Raw genomic sequence first — 12,469 nt, forward strand, 5'->3', positions numbered from 1 at the left:
GAATACTCTCAGTAGCTTGCTGGGCTCTCCAAAAGGGACAAAGGAATCAAACCCAGGTCAACCTCGTGCAAGGCAAATGCCTACCCGCTTTGCTATTGGTATAAATTAGGGCAGTAACTCTGTGAATTTAAAGCGAAAATACAAACACTGTTGTAACTGTGTACCTCGACCACAATCACAAAAACATTTATGATTTATAGATTGTTTCACAATCACTTTTTCCTCAGGAATGGCATTGTGCAGTAGCAACCAGAATATGTTATGCTTTCTTAACTCAATGGAAGCTGTAAATTATAATGATGATAATGTCCTGTTTGCTTCCTTTGCCAGTTGGTGATGGAGTTTTGTGGCGCTGGTTCTGTCACTGACCTCATCAAGAACACAAAAGGGAACACTTTGAAGGAAGAGTGGATCGCATACATCTGCAGGGAGATCTTACGAGTAAGTGACCATACATGCTGTCTTGGGAAGATTTTAACTTTATTACAAATTGACACTGAAATTCATAAGCATATTAGAGATATTTTGAAAGTCTTATTCTAACAGTGATGTGTTTACTGCACTGTGAAAGCCATTTTGCTGAGGTTGTGGACAATTATTTTGGGAGAATTAACCTTGAGTGATTTCCCTTACCAAGGGATTTGTTTCTATTGGACTTTCTAACCAGAAATCTGGTTTTAGATGATGGAGATAGTATTCTATAAAGAAAATTGATCGTTAGAGAGGTACTTTATTTTTTCTTTTCTAAAAATTAATAAATAGTTCAAGGGTTCTGTGATTAGCCATGTCAGTGCATGCAACCTTGTTAGCTGCTTTTACATTGTAAAAAAATACTTATTTGAAATGTAAATCACTTAAGTCAATAAGATGGCTGGACAAGAACCAGATTTTCCCCATAAATTCCATAATCAATTAATTTGGATAGCAATGAGCTTGCTAAATTCAGTTTAGGGAGAAAGTAATGGATCACAGTTTAGCTCATTTAGACTATTTAAGTTGTCTCTTGCTACTAATATGGAGACTATTTATGTAAGCTAAATATTCTCTCTTGATCTACTTGTGTATTTAATTATACTTCTGCTTTCTTAAATAAGAAAATAGAAATTAGGACTATTCATGATGTATCCAAGGTATGCCTTTGAGAGACAGATTATATGCTGAAGATTTTGTAGACTGAAAGACAAAAAAGACATGAAAATATATTTTTATTTAAAATTACATTAGGCAATGCAAAATGAAGAATTTTAATGACTATTTTATAGTATATGAAACAAATACTTATAAATAAACTTAAAGGCTTCCTCTTCAAGCCCATGTTCTCCCTTGAACACAATCTTGCTTGCTTGTCTCTATGGTTTTTTTGTTTACTTATTTCCATTCTGGGTTACCCTAGTTCTCTCTTGAACACATTTCACCTTTTTCTCCCATCTGATATCTTTCTAAGCAAATTTCATTCAATAAAAACTACCTTGTTTCACAAAAAAACACAAAGAAATCTATAGAAATACAGTTTCTACACTGAAAACTAAAATATTACTGTGTGAAGTTAATGACAACCTTAACTGTAGATGGTATATATTATTTCACAGATTAGAACATTAATATTATAAAGGTGTTATTTATCCCCAGTTTTACTCATGATTTTACTAGATTATCAATATGATTCCTATCAAAATTACTCTAGGTTCGGGGCTGGAGTGATAGCACAGCAGGTATGGCGTTTGCCTTGCACGCGGCCGACCTGGGTTCAATTCCCAGCATCCCATATTGTCCCCTGAGCACCGCCAGGGGTAATTCCTGAGTTCATGAGCCAGGAGTGACCCCTGGGCATTGCCAGGTGTAACTCAAAAAGCCAAAAAAAAAAAAATACTCTAGGTTAGTTGTGAATATGGAGGATTTGAGTTCTGCAATATGATTTGGATATAATTCCTGGCAAAAGGTGAAAATTAGCCAAGGTAATCTTTTTTTTTTTTTCTTAAAGAAACATTTTTATTGAACCACCGTGAAAACAAAAAAAATACAAAGCTTTCAGGTTTAAGTCACAGTCAAATACTGATTAAACCACCATCCCTTCACCAGTGCACCCGTTCCACCACCAAGAACCCCAATACACCCCCCTCCCACCCCACCCCCCATCTAAGTAGCTAATGATATTCCCATTATTCCCTATATATATTGAGTACATTTCATATTTCCATACAGAACTCACTATTATTGATTGGAAATTTTCCCCAACAATCAGGCCTGCTGAATAGGCATCATCTAATAATTTCTCTTCATTGGTAAGAGTGAAGACTTTGAGTCCGCACGGCCGCTATTGCGGCCGCGCGGTTTTGGGTTTCTAATATTTTAGCTCAGATCACAGTCAAAATGGATGGCTGCAAGAATCGGCTCTGGTGCCAAAATGGGTTAGGAGACCTCAGGATCACAGTCAATAGGCGTGGAGGCTCTGCTTCTCGTGCCGCGGCTCTCGGTTCATCTCTGGGCGGAAGGCGCGCCGGGAACGCCCCCCCTCCCAGGACCACCTACAGGCTACGTCACTAAAGAAAGTCCTACCTCCTGGTGGAGGGGTCTTAGAGGGTGGCTCTCACCCCGTGGCTGCTGCCGCTGCCGCCATTTTCGCTCAGAAAAATGGGGTGGAGAGGGAAAAAAAATCCCTCCCCGGGCTGCACGAGGTTGTAGCTCAGTTCACAGTCAAAATGCATGGCTCAAGCATCCGCTCTGGTGCCAAAATGGGTTAGGAGACCTCAGGATCACAGTCAATAGGCGCGGAGGCTCTGCTTCTCGTGCCGTGGCTCTCGGTTCATCTCTGGGCAGAAGGCAGCCAAGGTAATCTTAAAGAACAAATATATAAGGTTGATGCTACAAGTTATTGGGATTTTTTAAAACTGTTAAATAATTAAAATATAGTGATATTGTAATAAGAGTAGATAATTGCTCAAAGAAAGAGGATATAAATTCTAGCAGAAATCCATTTCATGTGGGCCTTGGTTTGCGATCACTGATATGCTTTAGTTGTGTAGAGAAACAGGATCTTATCAGTGGATAAAGTTTGAGAAATTAAATGGCAGTATGAAAACATGAAGTTTAACAATTGCTTTATACCACACTTAAAAATTGATTTGAGAAGTTTATAGATAGAAATGTGAAAGACATGAAAAACTACACTCTTCCAAGAAATTAATAAGAGAGTCCTCCAAGACTTTTATAAAGTAGTCAAAAATAATCTTTGTATTTTTTTAGAAAATCCTTCTTAGTTCTGGGGATTAAACCCCGAGCCTCATACAGGCAAGGTATGAGCTCTACCTTCTGTGCCACATTTCCAGCCCACAATGTTTTTCTCAAACTGCGTGCAGAACATTTCAGGGATAAACTTGGAGATATGGCTCCTGATTTCCTTCAGACATAACATTTATCTTCTTATATTAATATTCCATGGTGTAAGCTGAATTTTAATTTCTTACTGAGAATGTTACACACTCCATGACTAGTTAGCCTTCCAGACCACCTTGTGAGTTCCAGGAAAATCTCAGGTCTCCGGGAAGTTCTATCTATTCTATCCTTCTATATGCTGAGAGGATTGGTTATATCATCTCCATTCTTTAAAAAGCAGCAGGGCTGTTTCACTGAACCCTAAGGACTTTTTAGTAGTTGGTTTTCATATGTATAAAAATATGGTATTCTTTGCTCTTTCAGTTTATTCTCTTGAGGGATAATGATGAGGTGATTCATTGGAGCAGACACTTGTTCACCAAGATTGCTGGTCACAGAAGTTTCAAAAATCTTGTGTCAGTGTTTGTTCTCATTAAATACAATCGTGGGCTTGCTCCTGTGTTTTTTTTAATCAGCTTTCAATCTCTTTGTTCGTAAAAGAGAGAGAAAGGGATCTTCAAACTGTCTTTTAGGAATTTATGGGATGTTTATAGACTGTTAAAACAGCATATTTTAATCAGATACTTACTTTGACTTCAACTGACTAGATACTAGACACGACAGGTAATTTTTTTACAGACTGAAAAAAATCTTAAAATATTCTTCTATGTGGTTTACTTTGGTTGATACTCTTAAACTTTACCCAGTGACCTTTGGGGGCATCTGGATTCATATGCTGAATTTTTTCAACATGGAAATTTAGGTACTGTTTCATTTCTTTATGTGTCAACTTAATATTTTGTACCATAGTTTTATTGTAGAGAAAAGTTAAGATTTCACAAAATCTTCAGTAATGAAATGTTAATTCATGAGTATAGAAATCCTTGATTTAACAAGTGTAGTATAATATGATTTGCCTCAAGACTCATTTTTATCTTAGAAGCATTACTACCTTAAAGTCTGTAGGTTTTATGACTCTCCCCATAAAGTAACCAAAATCAGAGAAATTTATGGAGATATGGACCATAATCAATTATATATGCCATCAAATGTTTATTTTATATAATCATCCCCATAAAGTATTAAAAATGTTAGGGATAAAAAGAAAATTGGAGGTTTTGTTTTTGTTTAATGTAAGCCACAATGTCTAAAGGCAATGGAAAATTTTTTGTCTAGTCTAAGAAATATTTTTATTAGTAAAAGTTATACAATAGAAGGTCATTTTTAATTTAAATTTAAGTAATATTCCCCAAAATGCAGGATTTGCTTAAATCAGCTTTCTATGAGGAGGTTCTACAGATGTTTCCTTTACAAACCAGTAAAGACCTCACTTTTTAATAGTCCTGTTAACCAAAACATGTGCCTGTTGAAATTATCTCATCTCAGTGTGGCTCTGGGGTGCCTAATCAAACCTGATGTGCATGGGTTCTTTTAATCAGCATTGTGTTTTACAAGGACCACCTGTATATATCAATTTACTACAGTTTAGTACAGCACTGTGGGCACTGACAGATGTGACTATAATCATGAAAGTATCTCTTGGTGAGTTGAAATTTTTTTTTTGGATCATTAACATCCAAGATAGTTTATTTCTATCTTGGCTTATATTCCTATTAACACATCTCAACTCTCCATCATCCAGGGTCTGAGTCACCTGCACCAGCATAAAGTGATTCATCGAGATATTAAAGGGCAAAATGTCTTGCTGACAGAAAATGCTGAAGTTAAGCTGGGTAAGAACAAATTCAGTGAGTCTACAAATAGCAGGAATTGATGAGATTATTTCAAAATGTTACATCGGTTTGCTGCTTGTTTTGTAATGATTTTTTTCACCATGAACCTGGAGGTCATTGTGGTGAAAATGGAATGGGAAGTGTTTCTGTTTTAAAATAGTATTGAAAAATGCTTTAAGGAGTGAATTGGTATACACTTGGTAAATTCATGTGCTAAACTAATGTGTAGAAATATTTACTTTTTTAAAAGCAAAGATCCTTTAGATTATGCTCTAAATGATTCCTTATGGTTTATCATTTGTTTATCTTGTAACAATGGCAGTACAGTGATAACTCTTTTTTGATTAAAAAAATCCAGTTATAAATATTTTTAATAATGGGATTCTCACAATATTTTCATGTTTTGCATTACTTTTTTATATTTTATTTTATGCAATGCAAGCATATAATAATAATAACATTATTATTACTATGCAATTCTGAAAAATGGATGTTCTACCTCTTTCCCACTTCCATCTGCCATAGATATCAGGAAAAGAAATGTTTTCTCTGGCTGCCAGTTGAGCCCCTCCCACAGTAAATCTGGGGTTCTTCAGATAAGGTATCTGAAGAATGGCCTAAAGCCATTTGCCTGCTTGGTAAATATAATTAAGAGCATGAATTGACAAATATCCTAAAGGATATATAACTTAAGCTAATGTATACCACTAGTTATTTTCAGATAGATTTAAATACCTTCTATGTTTATATCCCAAACATTTGTTGTTCTTTTTTGTTAAAGATATATGATTTTAGTTGTTCATAGTTATTATTTGGTACCAGAATTTTATCTCATGAACATTTTATTTTAAGACAAAAGCTGTATAGCGAAAAAATTTTAATATGTAATGTCTGGATAAGCTATCTTCAGAATATTCATCATCATTTATTAAAATTACTAAGAGAATATTCTATTCCAGGTCGTGTGCAAGATACTTGCATAGATGATCTCATTTTAACATTAGAGCAACTCTATGAAACTCTGATAAGTTTCAGTATATGGATTAGGAAACAGGATTGCAAAGTAGTTAACTACCTCCCCTAATTCATATCTCTAATATGTGGAATAATGGGATGAAAACAGGCAATCTGACTCCATTAATTTATCTCACAATAATTTTCTTTGTAAACCTACACACTAAGCTTTTACACAACCAAGCTTGTTTAGTACTTACCACTTGTTTCTGGTCCTTGCTGAGGTTTGGTGTAACTAAATTCACTTTGCAATTTCTCACTGGTGCACTTCATTCATTTACATATCCAATTAAAAGTTCTCATTCACAATGAAGAAAAAGTAGATGCTACCTAAGAGTCCATCCGGACATAAATGGACAAACAAAATGTGGCATTTCTAAATAGCCTTTAAAAGTTGGCAGCAAGACCATTTCCCTGTTAATGAAAAGAAAAGAGTAGTCACAAAGGCATCCTGACAGGTTCTAAGTCAGTTGAGTATAGAACTATTCTCTATTCATCTGCATATGCCCCTAGCATCTTTATTTAATAATCCTTGAACATATTTTTAAAGAAGTATTGACATGGGTTGAAGCATAGATAAAGATATTATGTTAAATGAAATAGATCAGTCACCAAAGAAAAGACAAATTTTTACATGATTTCACTTACTCCTATCTTTTAGTTATCAAATTTGTAGAAACATAAAATTGAAGCAGGGAAGATAGAACAGCAGAGAAGGCATTACGTGGCCAACCCTGGTTCAATTCCCAGCACCCCATATGATCTCCTGAGTACCACCAGGTTTGATCCCTAAGCATAGAGTAAACCCTAAGAACCACCATATGTGTCCACTCCACTTAAAAAAAGGAAGTCAGTTGCCTGGGGCTTGTGGATAGTGTAGGAAGGAAAGATAATTGTTTAATGGCTACAGAATTTCAATCTGGGAAAATGAAAACGTTCTGGAGTGGGATGGTGGAAATGGCTTCAAAACCATGTGATTATACATACTACAGATCTTTATACCTAAAATGATAAAATGACAGCTTTTAATTAATGTACATTTTACCACAATAAAAATGCATATTCATTTTACCACCATATGAAGATCATAGATTGTATGCACTTGTCTTCTCTTGAATAGTGGACTTTGGTGTCAGTGCTCAGCTTGACCGAACAGTGGGCAGGAGAAATACTTTCATTGGGACCCCGTATTGGATGGCCCCAGAAGTGATTGCCTGTGATGAAAACCCAGATGCCACATATGATTTCAAGGTATGACTTCTTCCATCTTTATATGTTTCAAAAGCATGCATAACATCTCATCCTGAGTCTTGCGATGGGAAATTTCTCACATTTCTTTGGGATCATTATTTATGTGATCTAGAGGGAGAAATGTAAAACATTATTTAAATTTAAAATGACAAGACATTCAAGCAAGAGTTTTTTTTTAATGAATTCACCCATCTTATTGATTGCCTATTTGTAAAACTCTAAGCCCTAGTCTATGTTCCCTTGAATTTACTCTTATTAGAAAATAGATTTCTACCCTAGTTATAATTTACAGTTTTAGAAAAGTATATATCTTGATAGCTTTTATGTTAAAAGAAATCTGCATATGAATTTGTTGCCTTAAGTCACCTTTTTCTGATTTAAAAATAATTGGACTTACTCATTTCTGCATTGCTCATAATATGATTATTAAGGTTTCTTTTCAATGAGAGACAACCAAATGGAATGTGGGTAGCTATGTCATTGTTTCTACGCAACACTTTATGATATTTCAAAGAAATTTGACTTGAGACCTCTTTCTTTGTATTAAGCAGAAACTTTTCTAGTAAATCCAAACTAGGGTTTACGTAGGGGATGAAATTTCTCACTTACCTCAAGAAGTCCTCCTCTTTCTATTTTTCTCAGCAAAATCAAACATAAGTTAGGGTTACAATCCTATCAACAGCTGCAATTTCAGGGAACACTTTTTGTCATGGATTATGGTAGAGAACAAAGACATATTTAGAAACAAAAGGGAAGTAGGATTTGAGAGTTTTCAGATTGTGTAATAGATGGAGTAGATGATGTATGTTCATGTAGGTTGTGAGACAGACTTGTGCAAAATCTGGCATACCTAAAGCTGATTTTATAAGTCCATGGGATTTTTTACCAAAGGAATTCGGTTATCATCTAGAAATACCCTGTCTTCCAGATGAAGAGATTGAGAGTTAAGACCTTTGTGGTAAATTCTGAGCTAGTGATCTTCATGGCTGGCGCTTGAACCCAGGCTTCCTAACTCTCGATTCCCAATATATTGCCTTCTACGGTCTGCTCCTTGGTAAACCTCCAGTTCACCAAGGAAACAACCCCTGAAGAAGAAACTTTTTTAAAGAATTCCTCTTTTAAAGAGCGTTTTTAGTTCTCCACATATGGGTTATTATTGAAATTAGGTCACGAAAACACAAATACTAAAATGTCTTCAGAACCCAGTGTCTCAGGCAGTGACAAATTATTTGCCTCTTTGGAGAAATACAAGCTTGAAACTGAAAACAAAATAATCTCTTGTAAATTTCCTTCCTCTTTCAAAGTTAGTCACTGGAATAACCTGACAACAATCTGTTTGAAAACAGCTGCCAAGTTAAAAATTAATCTCTTGCCAAAATAAAATGTCATTTATTTAAACTGCTAATGATAAGCACATTTAAATAATTTTATTTTCAAATCCCTTCAGAGGAGCTACTATCAAGTGTATGTCCCAGTCCAGATATGTGTATCATAATAGTCTCATAAACAATTTTTTAAATGATAGCTATATTTAGCAAGTGCTATCTTGTCTACATCTGGACCACAGATATTTCAGACTACCATGGAGAATAAAGGTTTATTTTTAGCTTATCTTTTCAAGTTTTTATTTTACTGACTATAGTATATATGGACTTTTATTCTGTGACATAAAATAGGTTCCTATGATTTAGTTGTTTCTCATAGAGAAATAGAAGCTTAGTCTTATGGACAAATCAAAACTTGGAACAAAACCGATACGCTGGTTCTCTTTCCTCAAATTATACCGAATAACATGGTTTGGAATAGGTGAAACAGTTTTGAGCCCACTGGGTAATAGGTGTGGATGAAGTCTGGCGTGTTGGGAAGCTCATTGCAACACTGGGTGAATCAGAAGTACTAGAATCTCCATATTACTGTTCTGATGTCCCAAGACTCCATAAACTGAAGATTAATTTCTGTGTTTTCCATTAAGAAATGAAGATTTCTAGAGCCGGAGAGATAGTGCAGCGGGCAGGATGATTACCTGGCGTGTGACTAACCGAGGTTCAATCACAGGCACCATCTATGGTCCCCTGAGCACATAGCCAGAAGGAAGCCTTGAGCACTGCTAGTTGTCACCCAAATGTTTTTTGAAAAATAAAAGGCAGAAATGAAGACTTCTGATGAGAAAACAGACCCACGTGTATCTGTTCTGTAGCCTTGGGTGCAAAATTGTTTATCAGGTTTGTCATAACTGTAACTTGTCCAAGAGGAGGACTAAATTTTGGCAAGAATGTGAGTTTTACTAGTCACTAGTCAAGGGTGAACCAGAGACCTTGATAGGGAGAAGTAAGGAGAACCTGGCAGAAAGGAACATTTGGAGATGTGTCAAAGATTTTTTTTTTCACCACAACACTGTTTTGCTGTGGACCAGAGGAGTGATTCTATGTAAACTTTCTCCTTCTGGGTTGGTACCAGATCATATCTTTTGTTTTATTCCTGATTCTTTCAAATATGGTCTGTCACCAAGAGACACCTGACAGTTCCTTGACTTTCATACACATTCATTCATCACTCAGCATCTATTTATTAAACTGCCACCATCTATAAGGAATGCACCAAGTAGTATCTGGATATGCCGTCTGATTTCATTGGGGCTTTGTTTTCTTGGGTCTCCCAAGTGGTGCTCAAGAGGGCCAGGGCCCCCCTGATGATTCCCAGCCAACAACACAGGCAGTTCAAAGAAAGGGCCTGAGGATGCCAGGCTGCCTGGGGCATCAGGGATACCCTGTTCATCCAGATGGTTTGGGGGTCTTACAGAGATGCACCTGGTGATGCCCAGGAGACTTTGTGGTGCTAAGAATCAAACCTGGATCAGACATAGTAGTCATGGGCCCTAACCACCATACTATCTCTGGGCCCTGGCTGGGCAACATTTTATGCTTTAGGTTGTTTACTTGGGACTCCATCAAAGTTCACAAGATTGGTACTATGTGTGCTGTAGTCCATTTGGCTCAGTACTATATCCATTCAGCCCAATTCTATATATAAGCCCCAGAAACTGGTGTCAACATTTTGCCCTCTCATGAGTGATAGATGTTTTTACCTTTGAGGACATGTCTAGAATAAAAGATGATGGGGGGTTTTATAAAATACTGCCACCAAAAAAAAAATCTTGATTTCAAATTAAAGTGAAGTGCAATGGGCTAGAGCCATAGTACAGTGGGTAGGGCATTTGCCTTGCACATGGCCGACCTGGGTTCGGTTCCCAGCATCCCATATCATCCCCCCCAGCACCATCGGGAGTAATTCCTGAGTGCAAACCCCCGTGCATTGTCGGGTGTGATCTCAAAAGCAAAAAAAAAAAAAGTGAAGTACAAGAACTAAGGAAGACTATAATGTTATCTTACTATCTGATGTGCTATTGATTATGATGTGTCAGCAATATCTGAAACACTGGAGAAAATTGATCTAAAAATGACAGTATTTTTATAAAAAAAAAAAAAAGGTGGCTCCCTAGGAAAGTAGTTTGAGGAGCTCATGTTTTTTTTTTTTTATTCCAGTCTGGTTTTGTCTGCTATCTACCAGGCACCAGCAGTAGCTGACTGAAAATAACCCTCCCTGAGGGAGAGAGCCAGAATCTCCCTGGTGTGGTGTGTTCGCTCTCCCCTGGAGGTCCTTCCTTTCTTGTTTTCAGAAATTCTGTCAAAACACTTCAAGCAAAAGGAAAGGTTTCATTTCCCTGATAAGTATGTGGGGTAATAATGAAAGCTTTCTCATTTAATAATAAGCATTCAGAAGATTTGAAATTAATAAAACTGTTCGAAATGCCTAGGCCTCTCAAATTATTTTTTAGTTCTGAATTTCATTTCACTCGAATGTGAGGTGCCAGGTATTTAAGGATGTAATGTACTCGTTGCATTAATGGAACCGCTCTCTAAAGAAAGATCCCTGTGGCCAGAGGCCCATCACGGAGAGCTGCTACAGAAAGAGGTGAGCGTGTCCAGAGCATCTCTGCAGTGAGGGAGCATGTGGAGCTGAGCACTCTCCCAAATACATATCAATGCCAAAGCAACTGAGAGTTTCCTATATGTCTTATTTTCTCCTACTCCAGGGATATGTGGAATATGAGTAGAGAACTTAATTATTTTATTTTATTTTATTTTGCTTTTTGGGTCACACCCAGCAATGCTCAGGGGTTACTCCTGGCTTTGCACTCAGGAATTACTCCTGGCAGTGCTTGGGGGACCATATGGGATGCCGGGGATCAAACCCGGGTCGGCCGCGTGCAAGGCAAACGCCCTACCCGCTGTGCTATCGCTCCGGCCCCAAGAACTTAATTATTTTAAGTGGCATGCCATCCCATTCTAAAATTGCAACCTAGATTGATCGTGTCTCTATATTAATTTGGTAAAGGGGCTGGAGAGCTACTATAGGGGTTAAGACACTTGACTTGCATGTTACTGGCTCCAGTTTGAATCTCTGGAACCACATATGATAGCCTGAGCAACATTTGAATCAGGAGTGACCCCTGAGCACTATCAGGCGTGGCAGAGCCCATGCGCTCCACTTAAAAATAACTGGTAAAGTAAGAAAAGTACTATGAATTGGCATATCCCCCGTTCCTCTGGGCTGATCTGGGGTAATATTTGTTATTCACCTAGACTCTAATTATGAGACTTGGCACACAAATATGTGGGTCATTCGCAGATACAGATATAAGGTTGAGTGAGTATTAAACCTGTGATATGGGGAATCAACTGGCCTTAGCTCAGCAGGATAGAAAGAGCTACTCTAGTTAAGAGACTGGCCTTCAGAGATAGTGAATAACCTCACTATCCATTGCTGCTGAGATGCACTCAGGGTGTTTTGCAAGAGGACAATACGCAGAGTAGAATGATGCATTATTTTCACCAAGGCCTACTGCTGAGATGCATGCTAAGATCCTCTCCCTATTTAGCAAGAAGGCAGAAGGATACAAGCTCCACAGTCTTATCTCCAGTGAGCAGCTGCAACTTCTGTTAAACATGCCACTAGTGACTCTATGTTCTCATCTACGTATGTAGAATTCCTCAGTCAGACCATGTCAGTCCTTCCTGCAGGCCATGCGCTGCAGGGTA

The 12,469-nt window shown here is 37.3% G+C and overlaps 1 protein-coding gene across 5 annotated transcripts in view; it reads left to right on the top strand.

Moving 5' to 3' along the window:
- Positions 1–12,469, top strand: part of TNIK (TRAF2 and NCK interacting kinase) — a 460,339-nt gene that overhangs the window by 304,710 nt on the left and 143,160 nt on the right. For all 5 annotated transcript variants that reach the window (XM_055125449.1, XM_004618863.2, XM_055125450.1 and 2 more), the window contains 3 exons: positions 331–441; positions 5,015–5,105; positions 7,240–7,370. In XM_055125449.1, coding sequence (XP_054981424.1) covers positions 331–441; positions 5,015–5,105; positions 7,240–7,370 — 333 coding nt within the window. The remainder of the gene's footprint in view (positions 1–330; positions 442–5,014; positions 5,106–7,239; positions 7,371–12,469) is intronic.

Source organism: Sorex araneus, chromosome 2 (genome assembly GCF_027595985.1).
Source record: "Sorex araneus isolate mSorAra2 chromosome 2, mSorAra2.pri, whole genome shotgun sequence".
Taxonomy (NCBI): Eukaryota; Metazoa; Chordata; class Mammalia; order Eulipotyphla; family Soricidae; genus Sorex; species Sorex araneus.